We start from the raw sequence: 23,179 nt of genomic DNA on the forward strand, positions 1-23,179 counted from the left end.
ATAAAAGCATCTGCCAAATGCATAAATGTAATGACGCAGATATTTCTTTAAAATGTTTTTTTTTACCATTTGCTCAATCCATGTTACCCTTTAATAGAGTTTGCATTTTTTATTATACACGATGATATGACCAGAATTCAATAAATAAATGTTTATTGAGTCCATATTTTTGAACAACACAAAGGATATGTAAAATTAAAACCACTGATTATTACAGTATATCCAGTTTACACACAAAAACTATAAAGCAAATCAGGAATAATATTAATCTTTATTACATTGTACAGTATATATTACATATGACACTGTTGCAATAAAACTTAAGGTCACAGCACAACATTTAACAAAACAGAAATGCCAACCACCTTACAACTCAACACAAAGTAACAGTAACAGTTTGGTGCAAAACGGCATTAACACTGAAGTTTCTAACTAACTCAGTCATGAGTTCCCTGAGCACTGCTCTTCAACAGTCTCTTTAAACATTTAATGAAAGCCAAAGAAGAGCGGAGATAACACCCATAGTACATGAAACAAAACGAATGCTGGAAGAAGTACAAACGATACAAAAAACGTCAACTGCTCTTTAGACAATTGATGAAAACCAAAGAAGTTTATGCTACATTCAAAATGTGAAAATTTGAGAGAATTATGCAGTCAGTCCAATCAGGTGGCATAATCTTGTAAGGCTCTCTTTCAGCGTCGGGTTGCACGTGCTGAATGCTAAATGAAGGTAGCGACTGGTCTCTAGGGAGGACAGGAGATGCAGGATGACATCATTAGGTCAATCAAAATAAAGGTCTGTTTACACAACATCATTTTCATGCGTTATGGCTGTTTATTTACACAACAACGTCCGGCAAGTGGAAAAACGTGTTTCAAACGACCCCTTGACTTCTCCACGTTTTCTGTGATAACGGTGATGTCATGCGCAGGTGTTACTTCAGTTTAAAGACATGCACAAGTATAATCAAAACAACAATGGCGGCCTACATCATTGTGTTTTTGCTGCTCAAGACAATAGGTCTCATTCAACAATAATTGCGTACCTTTTTTGTATTTATATGCACATTTAAACTTCTCACGAAAATTTCCACCTAATTCACAACACGTGCGTACGCACTTGAGTTTGTTCTTATAGTTGTTCTTATGTTAGTGAATAATTTGGAGTGTTCTACATGAGCGGCTGCATGCATGAGGTTGGCAATTTGCATAAAACACACCCAAACCAGCTCCATATAAGGGCTTTCCGCAGCGCTGGTCCACAGAAAATGTTAGAGCAGTTTGTCATAGAAGCAAAAGAGCTTGAAAAGAAATTTATGATCGTATTTATTATCGCTAAAGTTCCGTTTTGCTTTGCATTTTTTATTTGGGAGGTTTTGCTGTCATTGGAGGAAGCCAGTGCTGTCCACCGATCGGAGTAACGTTAAATAAGCCTAGGATGCGTTAACAAATATGACAATTAATATGACAGAAATCTGCATCTGTATCCAAAATAAAACAGACAGAAGATCAAGGAGATCAACAACGCCATCGGCATGCATAATACAACGTTTTTCTTTATAATTTTATTTATTCTTCACACCATTCCAGCATCTATGGCTATATTCATGGCGAGAACTGGTTAATCCATACATAAGTCGATCCACAAAAGTTAATCCATACACAGGTTAGGGAAGGGGCAATTTGGCATCTCCAATCCACCTAACTTGCATGTTTTTGGCCTTTGGGAGGAAACCAGAGTACTCCCACGCTGACACGGAGAACATGCAAACTCCACACAAAAAGGCCACCTGACCTAGCCAGGGCTCGAACCGGGGACCTTTTTGCTGTGAGGTAACAGTGCTACTCACTGAGCCACTGTGTCGCCCCTACAACATTTTTAGTAGTTTTTTACGGATTTATGTAAACGCAGATTGTTTTGACAGCATTGTGGTGCATAAGTGACATTTTTTGAAAATGCAAAAGGAAAAACTTTTCAGTTTTTTTACAACGTCGTTGTCATGTAAATGTACTCTTATGCTGCATTCAGACCAGCCGTGGTAGAGGCGTCAAGCGCAAGTGATTTCAATGTTAACTTAATGTAAAGACGTGTTGATGTGCGTCTGGAGGTCTCGCGGCACGAATGAAGCGTTTAGCATGGCAGGTAGATGCGATTCCGCCTCATTTGAGCGAATTGAGTGTTGCTGCGGGAAACGCGCGAGTTGAAAAATTTGAACCTTGGTGGAAAAACGAGCTGGAGCTTGCTCTAGTAGTGACGTGATTACAGAAAGCAAGCGGAGTCGCAGAAGCCCCTCCCATTACTGGAATTTCCGTGTGAAAGTCTCGATAACTAGAATTTCACGCGTGAATGAAGCAAGTAAACTCAAAATGTTCAAGCAGCAAACTAAACGAGGTAGAAGTGAATTTGACGCCTCAAACGCGGCTGGTGTGAACCATAGACCGTAAAAAAATATGGACGTAGTGTCCGTGACGTCACCCATTGGTTTGTGAAGATTGTTTTTGAAGCTTAAAGTAGTTATTGCCTGCAACCACCATCTTGGCCGCGCGTCCCCGCGAATTACTCGCGGAAAACCGAAAATGGGTAAAGAGGCGGGACATGGGTGAAGCTGAGGTGAAACCACGCCCGCCTAGCGCGAGTCTAGTGACAGCAGTGGCTGTTCAACCGACACTCAAGCGGCCACGCCCTTAATTATGCAGAAGTTTAAGGCTTAATATAATCTAAACGGATGAGTTACAAAAAAATTCACCCCCCTCACAGTTGTCATGAAGGGCAAAATTAGCTATATAGGCCAAAAACACTTTTTGTACCAGGCTGTAAACATATTATTTTCTACTGTAAAGTTGGACATTTTTAACATGGGAGTCTATGGAAATTGACTCCCTTTTGGAGCCTGCCTCAAGCGGCCAGTCGATGAATTGCAGTTTAAGTCACTTCCGTGTTGGCTTCATTAGAGAGATCGGAAGGTTGCCCCTCGGTGTGAACCCATGCTTAGATGCATGAGCATTCAAATACCTGGCATTATACTGATGGATGATTTTGGGTAAAACTTACCAATATCAAGGCATACAAATCTTTGGTCTGTTGTCAATTGAACTCTTCATCAATAGTGTCATCCACACTTCCAGAAATCGAGGCAACTTCTATAGAAAAAGTGGAAAAATGTAATCGAAAGTTTATTAATTTACGGTTACCTTTAAGCCAAGAATGACTTTACAGTGATGTTTGCACCATTAAAACAGACAATTATCTATCCCATTAAAGCAAAATCCAATGTGCAGTGTAAATAAAGCCTATAAGGCAAGGTGAACTCTTTTCCCCTGACACTGGCACAGTGAAACCAGACATCCCGTGGAGATTAACAATACCCCTCCACAGAGACTTGCAGTACATAACTATTATTCAACTGGATATAACCACCACAGTGCTCCATTGTGTTAAGTTATAGATAAAGGTTAAACCTTTCGTTGATTCATCAGCGCCACCTTTGCCTGTCTTGCTTTTGAAATCCACCTGCTTTGTTTCCTGAAGTTCTTCCCCACTTTCAGCTTGATTTTGTTGTACGTCTTTATTCAAGCCAGTACTCAACATCTGGTACCTCCCATCACTGCCTATCAGGCATGGTTTACCATCTAAATTTCCTTCTTTACAGGACTCACTTGTGCATTCTTCAGTGCCGTTGCAAATCAAGTCACTTTCACTACTACTAATATCGCTAAGAGTGATTATTTCCCGATTCTGGTGTGCACAATCGGGTCCCTGTGCCATTTCGGCATCTTCGGCACTTGATGAATCCGAGCTTATTTCAATCACAGAGAGAGAGGATGTAGTGGTCTCACCCCAGGATTCTGTGGAATACGAGGATGTTGTGGTGCAAGAGCGAGGCATGGTAGTGCTGAGAGATGCCTCGGATGAATCCATAGAGGAAGTGAGGTAATACCACACACCTCTTATGCTATTACTGCTGTTACTGCTCCCTAAACTCTCACTACCATCTACAACACTGGATGAGCCCGTCTGTTCCGATTCGGTAGACGTCACATTTTCCCTGGCAGAACGACGCGAGTCCCGCGACCCTATGAAAACATCATCACTCAGTGTGAACGAATCCAGGGTGGACATCAATGCCTCCACACAGGATGGAGATGTAAATGGGGAGGAAATCTCATGAACCGTCTGCACTTGTAAAGGCGACAATGGGGTCAAGTTTTCAGACTGGATCCTGTTTTCAAAGACCAGCTGATTTGGTGGTTCCACCGCTGAAGACGACGACTCGAGTATGTGGCTGACCAGCTCGCTCAAGTTCTGAGAAGGAGTGGAGTGAATCAGAGAAGACGAAGACAGGAGGCCAAAACCAGAGCTCTGGTCGATGTCAGCCCGCTCGACCTCCGGAGAGCTGGTGAGATATGATGACCATTCCAAGTTTCTGAGCCACGGATGTGCTGAACCTTAACAAATGTCACCCATGGACTGGTTATACACAAATGAACTGAAAAGTTTTAACACTGCCCCAGTCTCTCAGACGACATCATTAATAAATCTGTTCACTTACTTTCTAAGGCAGACTGTCCACAAAACTGGAAGACTATTGGTGCTTTGCCATTGCATAGTACCCCAAGGTTTGGGTCGGGTCAGCATACTTTTGGGGGCTTTTCCACTGAGTGCAGCATTTTATACTTTTTTTAGTACCACCTCGGTTGAGGTTCCAAGCGAGTCGAGCCCGAGCTGATACCAAAACGTGACGCAAAAACACTGTAGAGAATCGTCACTACCAGCGTCATCACTATAATGTAAAAGATTAGTTTTACCTTTGCTGTCTCAAGCAAACATGTTGTCATCTGAGCTTTGCTGTAAGTTCCCAAACACTCTTTTAGCGATGAAAAACATCCACAGTTTAGAATCAGGAACACCATACCAGTTTTTTCCAGCCTTGCAGCGCACGTCCACATATATGCTTAAATGCAACTTAGTCGATGAGCTCCGCTGAGCCTCATTTGACACCACAAGTGTTTGTACAGAAACTGTCATGTGAGACAGAGGTAGTGATAAATGCGATGTGCAAACATCTATTTGTGGTGGTCAATTTTAATTTGGTTTAATTAACCAAGCCAAAGTGAGGTGAGCTGACCCAACCTAAACCATGGGGTACTATGCAATGGAAAAGCGCCATTTGTAGATTGAGTAAACAAGCACTAATTTGATTGGCTGACTTTATGCAAATGCAACTTTTGCAGGTAAGGTTCTGACTGATCCAAGCTTTATAGTGGTAGCTATGGATGCTCCAATCGGTCGTAGATTGGTATCAGTCGATCATCGCATTAAACGACTCACTGTACTCACTAAATTTGCTAAAATCTCAAAAACCGATCTTTCCATTTACTTTTGTCATCATAGGGCTCCTGAATGCGAATGCAATTTGAGACCATTTTTACACAGTGCGAGCATTTTTACAACCCGTTGCTCATGTGTGACTTGCAAATTTGGATTTCTCTCTCTCTGACTTCACAGAGATATGCATATTTTTCATAAGGGCGCGCTCCAGTCCTAACATGCAGCGCGACGAGTCTTCACATCCCCATCAAACAGCGCAAAGAACATATCACGGACATTGCATCTTCATGCCGAAAGTTTGTTATTTGCATGCATTTAACGTTTTGACAGTTTAATCTCTCTTTCATTCTTTATCAGCTTGAAGAATCCGTACCAGGCATTGGTATCCGCCAATTGGTATCATGACGACAAGAAGTCAATACTCGGTATTGGCTGCAAAAATCCTGAACTGAGCATCCCTAATTGTAGTAAATGGAGCTTCTGATCTGAAGCCAAAAAGTCTGTCCATCCTTCACAGAAGTAATAAACAAGGCTCCAGTTGGTTAATAAAGGTCTTCTGATGACAATCAATGTAATTTTCTAAGAAAAATATCAATATTTAAAACTAAAATGTCGGTAATGATGACTGACGCACATTCACTAGAGGTTTGGACAGCACCACCCCTTGGATGAGTTTGAACGCATGACGTACTGTGCCATTATAAGGCTTGGAACAGCCAGGACATTTTCTAATGTAACCCCGATTGTGTTCTTCTGAAAAATGATAATCATTTACATCAAGAATGGTGTGAGGGTGAATAAATCATGGGGTAATTTTTTATTTTTGGGTGAACTATCCCTTTAAAGAAGTCACTAATCCAGTATTGTAGGTGTGTGTGGGGTGCTGGGGTGCACTTAATGATGTTGCTACAATTTCTCTCTGTTTTTACACTGGTGTTCATGGTATTATTGCAAATTCCTTAAGTTCCCACTTAGATTACATCGTCAAATACTCTACGTAAGTAAACAAATAGGTTCAAGCATCCTGTTCATATTCTACAGGTTTGAAGAAACATACCTGACAAACTGATGCAGGACATGCTGAGTTCTGAGGTTGCTCCCGTCATGTCGTCCTGCGAATATCCAAACCAAATTTCATTACTGCTGTTATCACCTAAAAAACGATATAAGAAAAAACAGTTGTTTTCTTACCAGCATCTTCTGCAGTGATCTGGACTCCCAATCTCCCCTCAGGCCAATCCCTTCATCCTCACAGCTCACGGCATGACCGAGGCGAATCAGTTCCTTGCCAATATCCAATGTCTGGGAGGGGATAGACAACAGACGACTTAAAGAGCACATAGTATGCACATTTTTACAAGATGTAATGCAAGTTTCAGGTGTGCCTAGGATGTGAGATTCAGTGGACGTGGGCGGGGCTTTGCTTTAAAGGGATAGTTATGAAACCACCCAATAATGAAAATAATGTCACCACTGACTCAAAGTAGTCCATGTGACATCAGTGGGTCAGTTAGAATGTGTTGAAGCATCGAAAATAAATTTTGGTCCAAAAATTACAACTTTATTCAGCACTGTCCTCCCTCCCGCGTCCGCCGCGAAGCGCATGCGCGAGACCAAAGTCACGTGACCGCAGTGTGCGGATGATGTGTTATCCTCAGACATGTTTGCAAAGTTTTTTTTGCGTCTCCTTCAGATTGTAAATGAAGCACAGGCGCACAAAAAAAAAACAGCTGGGGTGCACCAGATAACATTTCAGCCACGCCGTACGTCAGTCACGTGACTTTAGTCTCGCGCATGCACTTCACAACAGACCCGGAAAAGAAGACAATGCTAAATAAAGTCGTAATTTTTGGACCAAAATGTATTCTCGATGCTTCAACACATTCTAACTGACCCACTGATGTCACATGGACTACTTTGATGATGTTTTTATTACCTTTCTGGACATGGACAGTATACCGTACATAGATTTTCAATGAAGGGTCAACAAGCTCCCAGACCAAATCCAAAACATCCTAAACTGTGATCCGAAGATGAACGGAGGTCCCAAGAGCCTGGAACGACATAAGGGTGAGCCATCAATAACACCATTTCCATTTTTGGGTGAACTATCCCTTTAATGAGAATTAAAAAAGGAGTGGGTTGATTTTTTTCCTTGTAAGTTGGTTGTGTTCACACACTGGCACACACATTTATGTCCAAACACCTTGTAAAAGTGGATTTTGCATAATATGGGCCCTTTAAATAAATATTTTTTAACATTATCTGAAAAATGTGACTTGCTTAAACATGCAACTCTTGCCGAGACAATATCAGAGTCAACTTTTCAAGCATATGTAAAGGTGAATGCTTACTGGTTAGTGGGCCATCAATGTTGGAGATTGTGTGGGATTTTATCACCTATTTTTCTACATGCTAAATGACTAAATTTGTTAAGATAGACATGTTGACTCATTTTTCATGCCACGATGCTTTAGTGCATATGATGTGACAAGAAACCTGCCAAAGTTTAACAAGTTTAAAGTTTAAGAGAAGAGACATGTCAGCATTCAAAGCAATTATTTTAATGGTGAAACACAAATTAAAAGTTAAAACCCTTATATAGATGTGTCCCTATAGAAAGTGTCTAAAACGGTCTCTGAACCGACTTTATTAGGGTATAAGCACCACAAGACTTGGATTTAAACGCCAATGTTGACCTCTGACCTTTCCATCACTGTTATCATAGAGTTTAACATTGGGCCAGGATGAGATCTCAGAATGAGAGTAGCTGTGCAGTTTGGCCAGCAAAGGTTTCCATTCGGCACAGTACGTCATGCGTTCAAAGTCATCCAAGGCGGCCTCCGTCCAAACCTCTCCTGAAACAAAGTAAGCAGGGACAACATATTTATTTTCCTCTGTCGGTGGCACTTTGTTTATTTCCTTTAAAAACCACTAAACATCACTTTTTACCTGTTGGACGAACCCCTGCTAGACTACATTCAATAGCTTGGAAGGGGAGGCTCAAAAAGTCACTTCTAAACAACACAAAATAAATGTCAAAAAAAAGTCAAATAACTGCATATTAAACATAACCGAAATTTCTTAGTCTACTGCTGACCTCATGCTTCGCAAATTCTCTCGTGGAAGCTCGCCATTATCTCCAAAGTCCACATAATACAAGTCCACCAATCCAGAATCGAGATTTCCCAACACCCGGGCACGGTTCCATGTGCCATGGTCTCTATATGAAGCAGCCACTATGTCTCCAACAATAACGGTCTCTACTCTGTGTTCCTGGGACAGGCAATACTGACCATTATTTGGATATTTACCTTTGCTGTGGACCTGAGACCACAGCGGCTTGAGATAAGCTTACCTGTGAGCTGTCACCATTGTAGAAGCGGCTCATTTCCTCTGTCAGTTTATCCAGCTGCAGAGATCGGACCCCCAGAATCTGGATCCAGAAATGCTGGGGATTCTCAGATGCAGATACGTAGACTTCCAGGTGCTCATCGGGCTGGAAGCTCAGGTCAGGACTGGGGACTGACAAAACAAATGGTCTAATGGTAATCGGTGATCTGCAGTAGACTCTTATTCTTATTAAACCTTGTGAAGGAGGGTTAGATGCATGACTCTAATTCTTACTTTCAAATTTGGAGATCTCCAGAGGTGATACTGGAGAGAGGATCTCCTCTGATTTGAGAGAATGTTCAGCCGTATCATTGCCATCTACGAAGCCGTTGACTTTAACAAGCCTGTCTTGTTTGAGATCAGACTTTGGTGAAGGTAAATCTTTGCCATTGAGTTTTAGTAATTCGTTCTGTGGTTCTCGGGTTTTGTTAAAATTCTCCATCTCTGGTGGCTTCCTCTTCTGACGTAATGCAGACGACTGACTTATCCGCTTTCGCACGGTTTCACTCTCCATGACCTTCTCCATAATCATCTCCTGAGAAAACATAACACAGTTATGAACACTCTTCATCTTAACCTTATTCCTCAAAACTTCACAGCCTTTAAAATGAGAAACAAATTGTCTCCTTTGCACTTTGAACTTCCTTGCGAGTACCAGTTATTGTGATTTTGCCCTTCTCCTCCAAGCTGCGTCCACGATCCCTTGGGCAGTTCACTCGGGCACCCGAGATCCTGTTTATAAACTTCATGGTTTCACCACCACGACCTGGTGCAACACATTTTATGATTACATGCAACAGACAGACTTATATGGAATCCAAATACTCAAAATAGATCTACCTATGATCCGTCCGAATGCAGTTTGGGGTACTTCAATGACATCATTGATGACCTCACAGTCAGTGGCCAATGTCTCTATAGCACACTGTGCCACAAGAATCTGCTCCGGTGAACCCTTGATGAGAAAATTCACTGAGCTTTGATCTCCAGTGTTCGGTAGCACGTTTATCTGAGCACCAGACTTCTGATTCACCTACACAAACAAGAGTGTTATAGAGCTGCACACATTACAAATCATACACTACATTGTGCTATATTGTCCCATATTGTGTTTGAGGTTGTAATAAAACTAGATCAGATAAAAATACCAGTGTTGAAACAGATTTAACACTTACTATGTCTAGGAAGTTGCTTTGATATGATGCAATAGATCGGTACACATCAAGTGGAACAGATAATGTGGACTCCTCATGGCTTTGGCTTTGCACTACAGAGCAAAACAACAATAATGTTCACACCATCAATCATTACGTTTACATGCAACCAAAAAAATCAGTTTGCAATCGCATTGATGCCTCAATCAAATTGAAAATCATTCATGTAAAGACCTTAACTCTTTCGACCGCAATGAGGAGTTAACTTGTCAATTAAGAGAAAACGTTTCCCTGTCAATGATGAGTTTTTCCGTCAATCTGTAATCTTGCTATTAACCACCAGGAGGCGCTCTTACCAAACTTATAAAACCCGGAAGTAATCCCTTAGGGCAAACAGTTCAAACTCCGTATATGTTTTAAGGATCGCTCTGAATCTAATCTCTATCAAAAGTCCTTTGCAAAAACGCAATTATCTCAGCTTTTTGTTCAAAATTTGGTATTTTTGAAGAAATCTACCTTCTACTAGAAGTGATAAAAAACAAATAAAGATAGGATCAAATTTTTTTTTTTTTGAAAGCAGAGGGTCTTTCATATCTTTTTGATATTCTGTATGTTTAAAGAAGAAAATTTTCAGGAATTTATTAAACTTTTGCGAAAATCATAAAAATGCTGGCACTGGCAGGCAACGCTGATGTCAGGGAAAGAGTTAATCAATATGATTGAGGTCGATCATTTTAAAAATGGTGGTGTAGTCCGATCTGTGATCCGATCATCAGGAGAAAAGTATGCATGTAAACACACGAATCGTAATATTTTCTCAATCGATGCAAAAATACCTTGTACACATGTGCACAACAATTGTGCTTAAGTTTACATTCTGTAGCGTTCATGTGTAGTTTCATAAAATTACAAAGCAATAAAATAGCATTGTGTCTTTCGTAAAGTGTTTTTTCTTTGCCTATATCTAAAAACTTCTTATGAACAGCTTTTCAACTTTGACTTTGTACACTGAGATAAGGCGTGAACTCCACAAGAGATGCTGTGTGCTGCGTTGCCAAGTCCTTTGCTTTTGTGGCAGGTTTTTTTCTGCAGGTTAAAGATTTCAGGATTTCGTTGGTTAATTATTGGTATTTGGGCTCTGAATATTCTTTAAAATGCTTTTGGGCTAGTTTTGAATGTCCAGTGGGCTGGTTTTGATACACAAATCTGGCAACACTGGCTGTGGGCTTGCGCAGATGTTTAGTTTGGATTAGGGATGCACCGATAGGATTTTTTTGGGCCGATACCGATTTAAACAGATAACTTCTGGCCGATACCGATTTTAAACACTTGTATACAATACTATACAGTTGGTCTTTTAGCTAGTTTATTTCTGCATCAAATTATTTTGACTGAACATGGATTGGATCTAATTAACATTCAACTGACCAACATAAATAGAGAGGCACAAATTAAGCTAAAACAAATATAATAAGACAGCATGACAACCTTCAAAGGTGGTTTTTGCTATTCAGCATTAATTTTATTAACAAACTTTAACTCATTTTTTACATATAATGGATTCCTTTATGCAGTTTATTAATAAACAATCGGTATTGGCCTTTCTTGTGCTATTGCCGATATGCCGATGGTTTCAAATTTATCAAAAATCGGCCGATAAATATCGGCGGCCGATACATCGGTGCATCACTAGTTTGGATTATATAGAATGTACATTTAAACAAAGATTTTAATCAGATTGCAATATTTAGGGTGCATGTAAACTAAACTGTCGGATTGACAAAATTTGTGCATGTAAACATAGCCAATGAATTATAATTCCAAACAACATCAAGTTTCCCAACATTTGGAGAATGACATTGCATATCAGATAATGAATGTAAATCATTAAAAGAATGTTATTTAAAAAAAGAAAAAAAAATTCCCAAAAACATTATAATCGAATTTCACTTACCACTGCTGCTTCTAATGTGCCGGTAAACAAGGTAGCCCACCGTAGCCCCTACAGAGATGCCTGCAGCCAAAGCCACTTTCTTCCCTGAGCTCAGGCTCCTCCAAGGGCCATCTCGCATCGCGGCCATCACTTGGGTTGGGCTAGCCGGTACACTCCACCTAGAGATAAATAATATAATGTACAGTCTACCAACAAATCAGCAGCAGATCCCTACTGCGCACCTGCCGCACCATGTACGATCTTACACAGGCCTTCGCCGCAATGCAATGTAATTTATGATAAAGACTAAAGATGGGATCTTGGTAGTTTGTGTTTTACCAGCTGCTTTAAAACTTCACAAAGAACATCTGCAAAACACAACCTACTTAATAGCTAGGGCTAGGCAAATTTTTTTTTGATTTTCAGATTAATCGTTTTTTAAAATGTGGTCTAATAAAAATCGATTCTCAAAGAGCAGAATCGATTTTTTTCTTTCATATTTATTTCCACAAACATTGAACGCAAGATTAACTTAATCTAATTACAAGTCTTCTTCAACGTTAGTGTTGTGGCATTTAATTTTTTTCTGCTGTTCACTGTTCTTATTTATTAAAGTAGTATTTGTATTAAATCTTAATTCATTGAGTTGAATTGAGAATCGAGTATAAAAACCTACCCAAGAACCAGAATCGAAATTGAATCGAGAATCGGAATTGAATCGATTTGATAACTTGTGAATCGAAATCGAATCGATCTGGAACATCTGAATCGATACCCAGCCCTATTAATAGCTCATTTTATTTGTTTGACTCATTTTTGCTACCACATACCACATTTTACTAAACATACCAAGACTTTAATACCCCCAGTAATTGGGTCTAGAACAGCAAAGCCGGTGAAAACCTTTCGAAAACCTTAAAAGAATGTAATCTTTCAAATACGCAGCAGCAGTCTTAATAAAGCAATCTTTGTTTAACTGAATAAAGCAACAAAAAGAGACATTTAAGCACACAGCAAAGTAATAAACAATAGACTGGACAATGTAAATGCAATAGCATATGACTGAAGTACAGTAGCTTTCTTTTATGACCAGTGGTGTGACTCTCGCAACATCACAAAGTGTAGGTTACATATAAAAATATAAATTTCCAGTCTTACAAGATATGCTCCTACATCTAACATAGCATAGGACATCCAACCTTCATTCTGCTTATACCTGTTGGGTTCAAGAAGTGGCCACTGACCAGTCAATCAAAGATGCTTGAAACGTTAGTAGTATATTTAAGAAGTTATACTGATTATTCCTCATTAGGCCCAAATAATTTACATTTTATTCACCAGAACTCTTTATATTACATATAAATTGTATAATTATGAGAATATTAATCAATACAAATATGCCTAATATTAACCCCTAATATTCAACGTTGAAAGAAAAAATTGAGCAGGACTGGCAATATAGCCATGACCTATATATAGTCACACCTCTGATACATAAAGCTGACGTTTCCATATTGCAGTAATGCACAGAACAGGAGAAACATGCAGATTGATTCTCACTGTGAAAACAGGGACGTGGGGTTGTACTTCACTAACACACGAGATTTTGGGATGTCCACGTCCATTTTGGACCCTCAGACCATCTGACTCTTCAGGACGAACAGGCAAAGAAGTAAAACACACACACTTGCTAAATTAGAGATGCAACAATGTATCGGCCGCCGATATTTATCAGCTGATATCTGATTGAATTAAAACCAGTAGGATGCTGGCAATAGCATGATGATAAAGGCCAAATTAACAAACCATTGAATGATAATGATATAAAATAATTTTTATAATTGTAAAATGAAGACCAACTTTATAATCCAACTTTTTTTTTTAACTAAACAAAATCTATGTGTATAAAATACAAATAGGTTTGTGAAATTGATCCAATTCATCTTAAATAAGATAGCTTTTATGCATCTATAAACTAGCTTTACGCACACCTTAAATGTGACAACATCAGTATCGGCCGATGGTTGTCTGTTAAAATCGTGATCAGTCGTGAAGATTTAATTGAAATAACTCTACATGTCTGGTTTGGACGTACACTTAGGACCTTTACTTCAATGTATTGTATGGTTATTAAATTAGATATAAAAACGTTTACAACTGGACCTGTTGTTTATCATTGCTTGCACGTGCGTAATGCGCGTGCAATTGTAAACGCAGCGACTGCAGCGCGTGATGGGCATCACATCGGGTGCGGTATACTTCAAATCTCTCTCGCGTTTAAACCACGCACATTCACTAGCCATACCGGTTTATTTTGCTGGGGTTATCGTTTATCGTTAACAGATACAGTACCGAAAGTCGTTTTGATTTTTAATGCCTTGTCGTTAGACGGCTATAACACAACAAACCCAACAGACATTGCACTGAAACAGATAATGCCACATTTACCTCAGAATTTATTAGAAACGTGAACGCATCCACGAAGCGAGTCCTTCAAATGATCCTGATGACACCCGTGAGTGCGCCGCTGGCCGCTCGTTCACCGGTGCTACGTTTCGCCCTGCAGGACGCAGCACGCGCAGTTCACCCTTCAACAATGATTGGCTATCATCCCGCAGCGCAACCGCTACATCCAATCACAAAACGTGTTGTCGCATTTCCTGGAATCTGACAATGAGGGCTGCGTCCGAAAACTCTAAATTGCTGCCTTCTGAGGCAGCTTTCCAAGGCAGCAAGGCATCAAGGCATGTCCGAATTCAATGTTTGGTTTACTTCCTGTCTCCTGAGATACCTATGCGCGGACGTACATTAAGAATGTGATTGGTCGAGTCCGGTCGAGTTCGAAAAAATAAAATGGCGGCCAAGGACGCGACTGGACCACCAATTTAGTGTAAATAAAGGTATATTTTCACTTTTTACACCTTTCAATTGCATTTCTGGCGAGAAATTAGTATTGTAGTTTTCAAATATGTGATTAGTTATCACAAAGGCGCCCTCTGTTTAAATTTCAAACACGCTGCCTTAGAAGTGTGTCCGAAAGTCTTTCTCTGAGCTACCTTCATGCCTCCGAAGTCATTTCCTCATGAGGCAGCGAGGTAGGGCTGGGAATCGATTCCAAAACGAATCGATTATTCGATTCCGAGGCATTGAGAATCGAGAGTCGATTCCAAAGGTTGGAATCGATTCCATAAGGGGAATCGATTCCATTAAGGAGAATCGACTCCTCTTTAAGATTGATTTTTAATACAAATCGCGGCCATGGTTCCGTTCTTCGTACGTGGATTACTCCGTTAGCTGGATTTTAATGGTGATTTGGCTTGATCTTGGATTATTTGGTTCTTCGAAGCTCATCCTCAAGTTGCTGTCATAGCAACCGGTCCGTAAGATGCTCGGGAGCAGGTTTACTTCATGTAAACAAGATTAGATCGCACCTTTTTAATCAGAGGTGATACGTAAAGTCTGACGCATTCATGTATTCTCCATTATACGAGCGCAATCTGCGTAAGATGCACGATTAATATGAAGAGCTTTTCAAATTCAACACGTAATAAAAAAGGTTAGATTGAATATAACGATGTTATTTAAAATATATATAATATAAAAAAGCTGTACTTGTGGAACTTGTTTTTGTAAAGCAGACGTTTTGATTATTATTCTTAAACAAATGACAAGAAAAACGTATGACCATATTATTGAAAATTGATTTAATAAAGTCATTTAATAATTTATTTAGTAATTTGTATGCTATCTATTCTTTAAAATTCTTTTTACAAAGATGTTACCCTGTCCCTTTCATGTGACAAAAAAATGCCAATAAACAATTTTTTTTATTTTACACATTTTTACATGGGTATCTTCTTTACTGCACCTTTCTGTACAGACTTAGCAGTTAATATGGACTCCTGTTAATATTGTTGCAGTCAGAAATCAGTTATATGAGAACATTGCAATTGAAGTAAACTTATTTAGTGCATTGAAGATAAATTGTTATTTAAAGAGTTGCACTTTATAATCTTTTGGTGTAGAATAACATTTACTTTCACTAATTGCACATCATATTTCATTTACCACATTCTTGGAAACTGCTGAAAGTATTGGTGTATTATTTTCAACTGCACAAAAGAGGGGAAAACACCATCTTATAATAAACTACAATTCAAATTTAATTTATCAGCTATTAAAGTGTTGCATTGGCTGTGGGTTTAAGAAAGAGCAACTTCCTCAAGAGATGAGAGAGACATCACATGAAGATGCAGGACCACCACCTGTTATTTATTCTGCTTTTTTTTGGTTGCTGTTATAAACAGGCATTTAACTGTTTTTAAAAGAGACTTAAAGTAGGCCTACTTTAGGAGCATCAAAGTTTGATTACAAGCATTGATCTTAATCTTGACATGAATATTAAAGATATCAAGATTATATTTTCACAAAATAGTTTACATTATGTTGGGTGATTATATGTACAAAAATACTTTTAGGTAGGTTTACAAATTCAGCATCATTAAATTTTCAAAATAACCTTCTATCCATAGCTCGCGCACTGCAGGGGTTAAAAATGGGCGTGTTCTTGTCCATTGTAACAACCAGCCAATCACAGCGCTGCTGATCAGATATGTGTTGCCTTTTCATGCGGTGCACGAACGCGCAATATTCTCAGATAATTCAATCCTGTCATACTAATCATCAACAGCAGGGGTGTTTAAAGAACCGAATAAGCAAGATCATAATTTGATCATTTGATCTTGGATGTAGTAAGCGACGTACGAAGAACGGACCCCTGCAAAAGAAATAAAGTTCAGTTCAGACTAAATAAATGGATCCAGTGGTGACAGAGTATGGTTCTCTTAGGCTGATTATTATTTCCCCTTAGAGACAGAGCGCAACGCGTCATAATCTGAAAACCACGCCCATTCGCAAAGTAAATGGAGACAGTTGGATTGTTTTCCCCGGTGGGCGTGGTTTTCAGATTATAATAAACACGCTCTGTCTTTCTATTAGGCAATCAGCGCAGTTACTGACCCAATGAAATCTTTAGAATCGGTTACTGGGCGGGGTTTGAGCTTACTACTTGTTAACTTGTAATCAAATCAGTTAATCACATACTCGAGTCGAGTTGAGTCGACTCTCATGCGAAGAAATGGCTCCAAGGTCAGCATCAGTAGTCTGGCGCTACTTTACTTTAGAATCTGCAAAAAATGAAGTGAAATGCCAAATTTGCGATAAAAAGTTGGCATATAATAAAACAACATCCCCAATGATTAAACATCTTAGGGCCGTTCACAAAAAGGAGGTGACAGAGGAGGATCAGGTAACAATTACTAATTAATCTTAATTTTACCTCAGACACTTAAGCATCTTAATTTGAAGGTTTAAAAGACGGGAATGTAAATCAAACTGCTTAATAAATTACTAACGATTGTGGTTAACTTAGTCAGATTTAGGTAGCATAGCATTAACTCAGGAAGGGTTTTTATTTTTCTAATCGCAATTCCAAAAGGAGGATGCGGAGGGAGAAACTCCGCCTGCCACGAAAAAGCGTTTGATCCAGCCATCAATTGAACAACAGTTTGGAGCCAAGATGCCATACCCTGGTAGGTGTTTACTCTAATTATTAAGATTATTTGGTATAGGGGAAATAAGCAAATAATACAGTATAATTACCCCATAAAAATACAAAAAGATGTCAATAATAGTGCTTAACTCATTCACCGCCAGCCTTTTTTAAAAAGTTGCCCAAAAAAAGTTGAAAATTTGTTTCACCAAAATGCCTTCCAGAAAAAAATTCTTCTAAAAATATATAAACATACAAATATATCAAATGAAAGAACAGACCCTCTGATTTCAAACAAACAAACACTATCCTATCTATATTTTTTCTCTGCTTATAAACTTTTAAATATGGGTATTTTTCTTTAAAAAAATTAGCAAGAAGCTGAAATAATTGCATTTTTGTGAAGGAATTTTGTTAGAGATCAGAAAATTAGTAAAAAAAAGAGCTTCAGTTTTTTTTATAAATGGGGCAAGTCTGCCATCTAGTGGGTAATTGCGGTATTACATATTAACGTAAAGCGTCATCAGGAACACTGTTTTTATGCAAATATCTTCTCTTAATTGACGAGATAACTCATCAGTGGCGGGGAAAGAGTTAAGTAATTTGATTCTTAGTGGGTTAGTTTAGGTTATTTTTAGCACAAGATTTAAAATGTCTTTTCTCTGGCTCACTGTTTTCTTTATATGATCTTTCATTGTAGCTCAAAGTCTTCCAAAAAAAAACCTGGATCAAAAGTTAATTGAGTTCATAATTAAGGACATGCAGCCACTATCTGTTGTGGAAGATAAAGGTTTTCGAGCATTCGTGAATACACTTGATCCAAAGTACAGGATTCCATGCAGACAAACAACAAAACAACTAATTTTGGAAAGATATTCGAAAGAAAAACAAGCTCTGAAGGACCAGCTCACTGTACGTCTGAGTAACTTTTCCTGTTTGTCATTTTTTCCCATTTCAATATTCTGTTTTGTTTTATGCTTTCCTAAATGAAAAATGTTAGATGGCTATATTCATAATTTGATTAATCATTTAGTAATCACCATATACTGATGAATGCAAATGACAGAATTCTTATTTATTGAAATAACAGTGACAGTCAGTTTTGACTACATGTGGCCTGCTCTATAATTTTGAGTGGTTTTGGCCCAGAAACATTTTTATTTTCATTTAAATAAAATTAATGTCTTCTAATCATTCTAGTGACTATTATGATTGATTGTAAAAAACAATCATTTAAACATTTATTTTTAAATTAATTTCTTAAAAACCTAAATGTGTTCCTGTGTCAAAGTGGCTCAAAATGATTGAGCAGGTTAAAAATAATTTTTGCATTTTACAATTTCTTTTCAGGCTGTACAAAGTGTCTGTCTCACAACTGACCTGTGGACATCTGTTGCAATGGAATCATATATTTCTGTGACAGCACATTACATTTCTGATGATTTCTCTCTGCAGTCCAAATTACTGGAGGTTGAAGGGTAAAATATATTTTTTCAACTGCTAAGAAATGTATTTCTGCAATCCCGGAGTAATAATGCAGAGTAAAGTACTGTGTATCCTAATCAGTTAAAGTCATTTTGGAAACTTAATATTTTTTAATTCCATTTAGACCATCTACAGAACATCACACAAAGATATAACAAAAACATTTTGATAACAAAACCTAATAAATAACAAATGTGATCCTGCCTTGGAAACCCCGGCTACAATTCAACCATTTTATTTAATTTTACGATTTGGCGCGTCAAAGCAGTCTTGACCAAAAAATGACAAATGAAATATAATTTGTGATTGTTACTGTGAATGATAAAAACTAACTTCATATACAATTAATTAAACGTTAGATAATGCTTTATTATTTTGCACAGAAATACCTGCTTGCTGACTTTGAGAATCTCTGTATTCACTTTATGTACAGAAACACCTGATGATTCTTATATTATTTATTTCAGGAATTCTTTTCAATCATTTGAAAGTGAACAACGACCATAATAGGCTATTAATCACAAGAGAGACAGTCGTGTCAGGCATAGCCTAAATAGTTTCGGTGCAGATATGTTTCATGTCATCACTGAAATTTAAATAAAAAGCTTAACTGTTTTGTAGTTTAACTTTTAACAAGACATCCACCATGTTTTAAATACATTTTTAAAACTTACACCTCTCGAAAGAAAAAAAAATAAGTTTAGTTTGATGAACTCCTAAATATGACACGCAGAGCGCACCTAGCGTTCCGTTAAATTGCATGTGCCAGCACGCAACAGCACAACATTGATACAAGAAAAGCAATCCTAAATTTACAGACTTAAAATTGATCTGAATTTACGTTTATAATATATACAAAAATTTAAATAAAATAAGGCCTGAAGTAACAAGGAGCAGAACAAATATGTGTAAAGTGCACGGAAACAAAACACAAGCAAAAAAGGTAAATCAGATAACCCCAAGTGATCTACAAATAAAATAAAGAAATTATTAAAATAACGAAAGTATAGCCAGAATTGCCAGCTTTGTCTTTTAGGCAATGGTTTATTAACCTGGAAACCTCCATACGGACATGTAGCCCTGTCATTTGGGTTTTGGATTTATTAACGCATTTTAAAAACATTTATTGAACGCTACTTCTTCACATATTATTTGCATATCATTATCATTATAAGCTGCATATTACTATATTGGGAGAAAGCTTTTATGTGAAATCAGGTACACTGTCAGAAAAAAAAGGTACAATAAATAATCTGAGCTGAGTATATCTTATTTCTTTGTTAGATTTGAAGGAAGACACACAGCTGATGCCATAGCTACACACCTCCGCAGTATCATTCTGGAGTGGGGTCTTCAGGACAAAGTTTTTTGTGTAACTACAGACAACGGAGCAAATGTGGTTGCAGCAGTAAAAAAATTGAACATGAGACATCTGCCATGCTTTGCGCACACTCTCAATCTTATTGTAAAAGACAGTCTTGCTGCAGTCACTGAACTTGATGACTTGAGATCCAAAGTGAGGAGAGTGGTAGGATTTTTTAGATCCAGTTGCACAGCAAAAGAGAAGTTAGACAACTTGCAGAAAGACTTGAAAATGCCCCAACTGCGCCTTCTCCAGGAAGTTGAAACTAGGTGGAATTCCACCTATTTAATGCTAGAGAGGTTTTTTAACCTCCGGGAACCCCTCTCTGCAGCAATGAGCAACATGGACCTACCCATGTTTTTCCCCCAGGACTGGGCTGCAATGGCTGATGCAATTGAGGTGACCATACTTTGTATCATATTTTATATATAGACTTTGTTTGTGGGGCTTGTTTGCAGTAAAACCATTGTTTAACCTTAATTTTAAACAAAGTTTGTTTTATATTTATCTTAACTGTTTTTGTATAGGTCCTGAGACCATTCCTGGAGGTGACAGAGGAAATGTCTGCAGAAAGCAATGTCACATCCTCGAAGTTGATTGTGTTGGTGCGAAACCTGCAAAAACTGACAAGAAATATGGCAAACTCGTATGCTCCGGAGTCTGTTGGTCATAGGCTTGCAGGCTCTTTAAACAAGCACCTGACCAAAAGGTGTGGTGACTATGAATCAACTAGGTTTGTATAGATTAGTTTGTATACACACACACACACACACACACACACACACAGAAATGTATCAATTTATAACTGAAGTTGTTTAATTTGCCAAATGTACAACTTTAGATTTCTTGCAGTGTCAATGCTGCTAGATCCTAGGTTTAAGAAAGTAGCATTCGGCATTGATGCAAATGCAGAAAATGCTATACGAGCATTGACATCAGAGGCCAGCCAGCATAATGCGGAATCCCAACCAGAGGCAACAACTTCACAGCACATACAACAAACTGGGGCTAGTTGTGTGTGGTCTGATTTTGACTCGAAGGTTAGATTTTGTCATCACATTCTTGGAAAAACTGTTTATTAGGGATGTGTAATGAGATCTTGCAAGGAGTGAATTTTTGGAGGTCAAACTTGTGCAGCCTCATTTAGAAGTTCTGTAAGCTCAGAATTCATGTAGAGTAAGGTCTGAAGCGACTCGTGTGAAATCAAACAGGAGAGAAGCCATCCAGCAAAACCTTTTACAGTGCTTGTATATTGTCTTTTAATGCATTTGATAATTAATACTCAAAGTAGAACTGAAATGAAATTTATTACAAGATGATTAGTTATAACATTTCAATCTATACCAGCCGAATATTTTTCAAATCATTATTTTTATTATTGAGGATTTCTTTAAAATACAGCAAAAAGCTTCTCTTGTTCTTGTGAACCCAATCTCTGGTCTCGTGAGCTAAGTGTCTCGTCACACACCCCTAATGTTAATAAATGAGAAAATTAGAATGTCTTTTTCTACTGAATTCAGGGATTAATAGGCTAAATTTTTCTTACACTGCTTTTTAAAAAACAACCACGTTTACATGGGCACATTGGGCAGCAGTAATCAATTTTTTTATAGAATATTTTAGAAGTATTGTGATAAATGATGAAAAAGATATTTTGATAGTTGATGATAAGCACACAGGTGTTATTGAATTCCATCTTTTTTTTATTCCTACTATGAAAGTCAATGGTTGCAATCAGCTGTGTGCTTGCCATCATTTATCAAAATATTTTCTTTTCATCAGAATAAAGAAACTTGTACAGGTTTAGAGCAACAGTGTGATGAAATGATGAAGAATATTCATTTTTGGGTGAACAATTCCCTTTAATTATATTAGCGTTTACTTCGATTATGATTTAGCCGGATTAAGGTAATTTGTAATCGCTGTTTACATTTTAGTTTCTTAATCAGAGTATTGTTTTAGGCCAATCAGGTTAATATCGATGTATTGTTGTCCGTGTTTTTTAATTATGTTCCATAGAGAAAAGGCACCACTATATTCTCTTTCTCTCTCTATCTCTTTCAGGTAAAACAGCAAATAAACACTAATGTGGATACCATCACTGAAGTGAAATTGTACCTCTCGCAGCCAAATATTAGCAGAATGTCTTCGGCATTGGACTTTTGGAAAGAACAGGGACAAAAGTTCCCAAACTTACAGACACTTACAAAGAAATACTTGGCCATAATGGCAACATCTGTGCCAAGTGAGCGTGTATTTTCGAAATCTGGCGAGCTTATTTCAAAACGCCGCTCTTGCCTAAAGAGCTCTCAGGTGAAAAGGATGATGTTTTTGCATTACAATATGTAATTGGTCTAGGTTATGAGTGTGTTGAGGCCTAAAAAGGTTCTGTGTGTAAAGGCCTAAGAAAAGATTTTATGTGTGAAGGCCTAAAAGGTTCCGTGTGTAAAGGCTTAAAAAAAGATTTTATGTGTTAAGGCCTAAAAGGTTCCGTGTGTAAAGGCCTAAAAAAAGATTTTATGTGTGAAGGCCTAAACGGTTCTGTGTGTAAAGGCCTAAAAAAAGATTTTATGTGTGAAGGCCTAAAAGGTTCCGTGTGTAAAGGCTTAAAAAAAGATTTTATGTGTTGAAAAATCGATCTGATTTTAATACGGACAACGCCCCCTTCTGGAAAACAGAAGCAACCATAGACATAAAAACTGCTAAATGAGTAACGGAGCCGCCATATTTGGAAGGTCAAGATAACACAGAAGTTAAAGGAAAGCTACGGTATCCGAATGAAAACAAAGTTACGTTACATTTCCTAAACAAATCTCAATGGGTACAGTTTTTTAAATCTAACTATCAAAAATCAAAGTGGTGACAAAACATGCAACATACTAATACTCAAATCTTAAAGGGCGTTTTGCAGGTAAAATTTTTCAACGGATTTGTGCAATTTGCTTGTTGATAATAAACATTTAAACTG

General features: G+C 38.1%; 2 protein-coding genes across 6 annotated transcripts; one reads left to right on the plus strand and one right to left on the minus strand.

Moving 5' to 3' along the window:
• Window positions 1-252: 252 nt before the first annotated feature.
• On the minus strand, window positions 253-14,477 carry LOC129420977 (tudor and KH domain-containing protein). Of its 5 annotated transcripts, none has more exons than XM_073867068.1 (16): window positions 14,261-14,477; window positions 13,373-13,461; window positions 11,834-11,991; window positions 9,901-9,992; window positions 9,566-9,758; window positions 9,348-9,491; window positions 8,960-9,256; window positions 8,691-8,857; window positions 8,433-8,623; window positions 8,285-8,349; window positions 8,039-8,190; window positions 6,524-6,634; window positions 6,390-6,444; window positions 3,463-4,449; window positions 3,056-3,144; window positions 253-747 (listed from the first exon to the last, which is right to left on the minus strand). In XM_073867068.1, exons 2-15 carry the CDS (start codon window positions 13,435-13,437, stop codon window positions 3,089-3,091), a joined length of 2,733 nt encoding a protein of 910 aa, XP_073723169.1. In that variant the 5' UTR covers window positions 13,438-13,461; window positions 14,261-14,477; the 3' UTR covers window positions 253-747; window positions 3,056-3,088. The 5 variants fall into 5 exon arrangements, with proteins under 5 accessions (XP_073723169.1, XP_073723170.1, XP_073723171.1 ...); XM_073867069.1 differs by having other exon boundaries at window positions 8,433-8,608; window positions 14,261-14,475; XM_073867070.1 differs by lacking the exon at window positions 13,373-13,461 and having other exon boundaries at window positions 14,261-14,476.
• A 452-nt stretch (window positions 14,478-14,929) lies between these two features.
• Window positions 14,930-22,833, plus strand: LOC141363717 (E3 SUMO-protein ligase ZBED1-like). Its single transcript, XM_073867075.1, has 8 exons — window positions 14,930-17,120; window positions 17,310-17,403; window positions 18,064-18,275; window positions 18,714-18,841; window positions 20,133-20,610; window positions 20,739-20,944; window positions 21,053-21,251; window positions 22,276-22,833. Exons 1-8 carry the CDS (start codon window positions 16,950-16,952, stop codon window positions 22,558-22,560), a joined length of 1,773 nt encoding a protein of 590 aa, XP_073723176.1. The 5' UTR covers window positions 14,930-16,949; the 3' UTR covers window positions 22,561-22,833.
• The last annotated feature ends 346 nt before the right edge of the window (window positions 22,834-23,179 follow it).

The sequence above is a fragment of the Misgurnus anguillicaudatus genome, chromosome 4, assembly GCF_027580225.2.
Source record: "Misgurnus anguillicaudatus chromosome 4, ASM2758022v2, whole genome shotgun sequence".
NCBI classification, from domain to species: domain Eukaryota; kingdom Metazoa; phylum Chordata; class Actinopteri; order Cypriniformes; family Cobitidae; genus Misgurnus; species Misgurnus anguillicaudatus.

Bases quoted from the DNA above. Each gene is read 5' to 3' on its own strand.
- LOC141363717 (XM_073867075.1), top strand. From the start codon at position 16,950: ATGGCTCCAAGGTCAGCATCAGTAGTCTGGCGCTACTTTACTTTAGAA. The intron at 18,276-18,713 runs GTACGTCTGAGT...ATTTCTTTTCAG, and splicing joins CTCTGAAGGACCAGCTCACT to GCTGTACAAAGTGTCTGTCT. The intron at 20,945-21,052 runs GTTTGTATAGAT...GTACAACTTTAG, and splicing joins GGTGACTATGAATCAACTAG to ATTTCTTGCAGTGTCAATGC.
- LOC129420977 (XM_073867068.1), bottom strand. From the start codon at position 13,437: ATGGACGTGGACATCCCAAAATCTCGTGTGTTAGTGAAGTACAACCCC. The intron at 9,257-9,347 runs CAATTTGTTTCT...TTTCTCAGGAGA, and splicing joins AGTTCAAAGTGCAAAGGAGA to TGATTATGGAGAAGGTCATG. The intron at 6,445-6,523 runs GTAAGAAAACAA...GGATATTCGCAG, and splicing joins GATCACTGCAGAAGATGCTG to GACGACATGACGGGAGCAAC.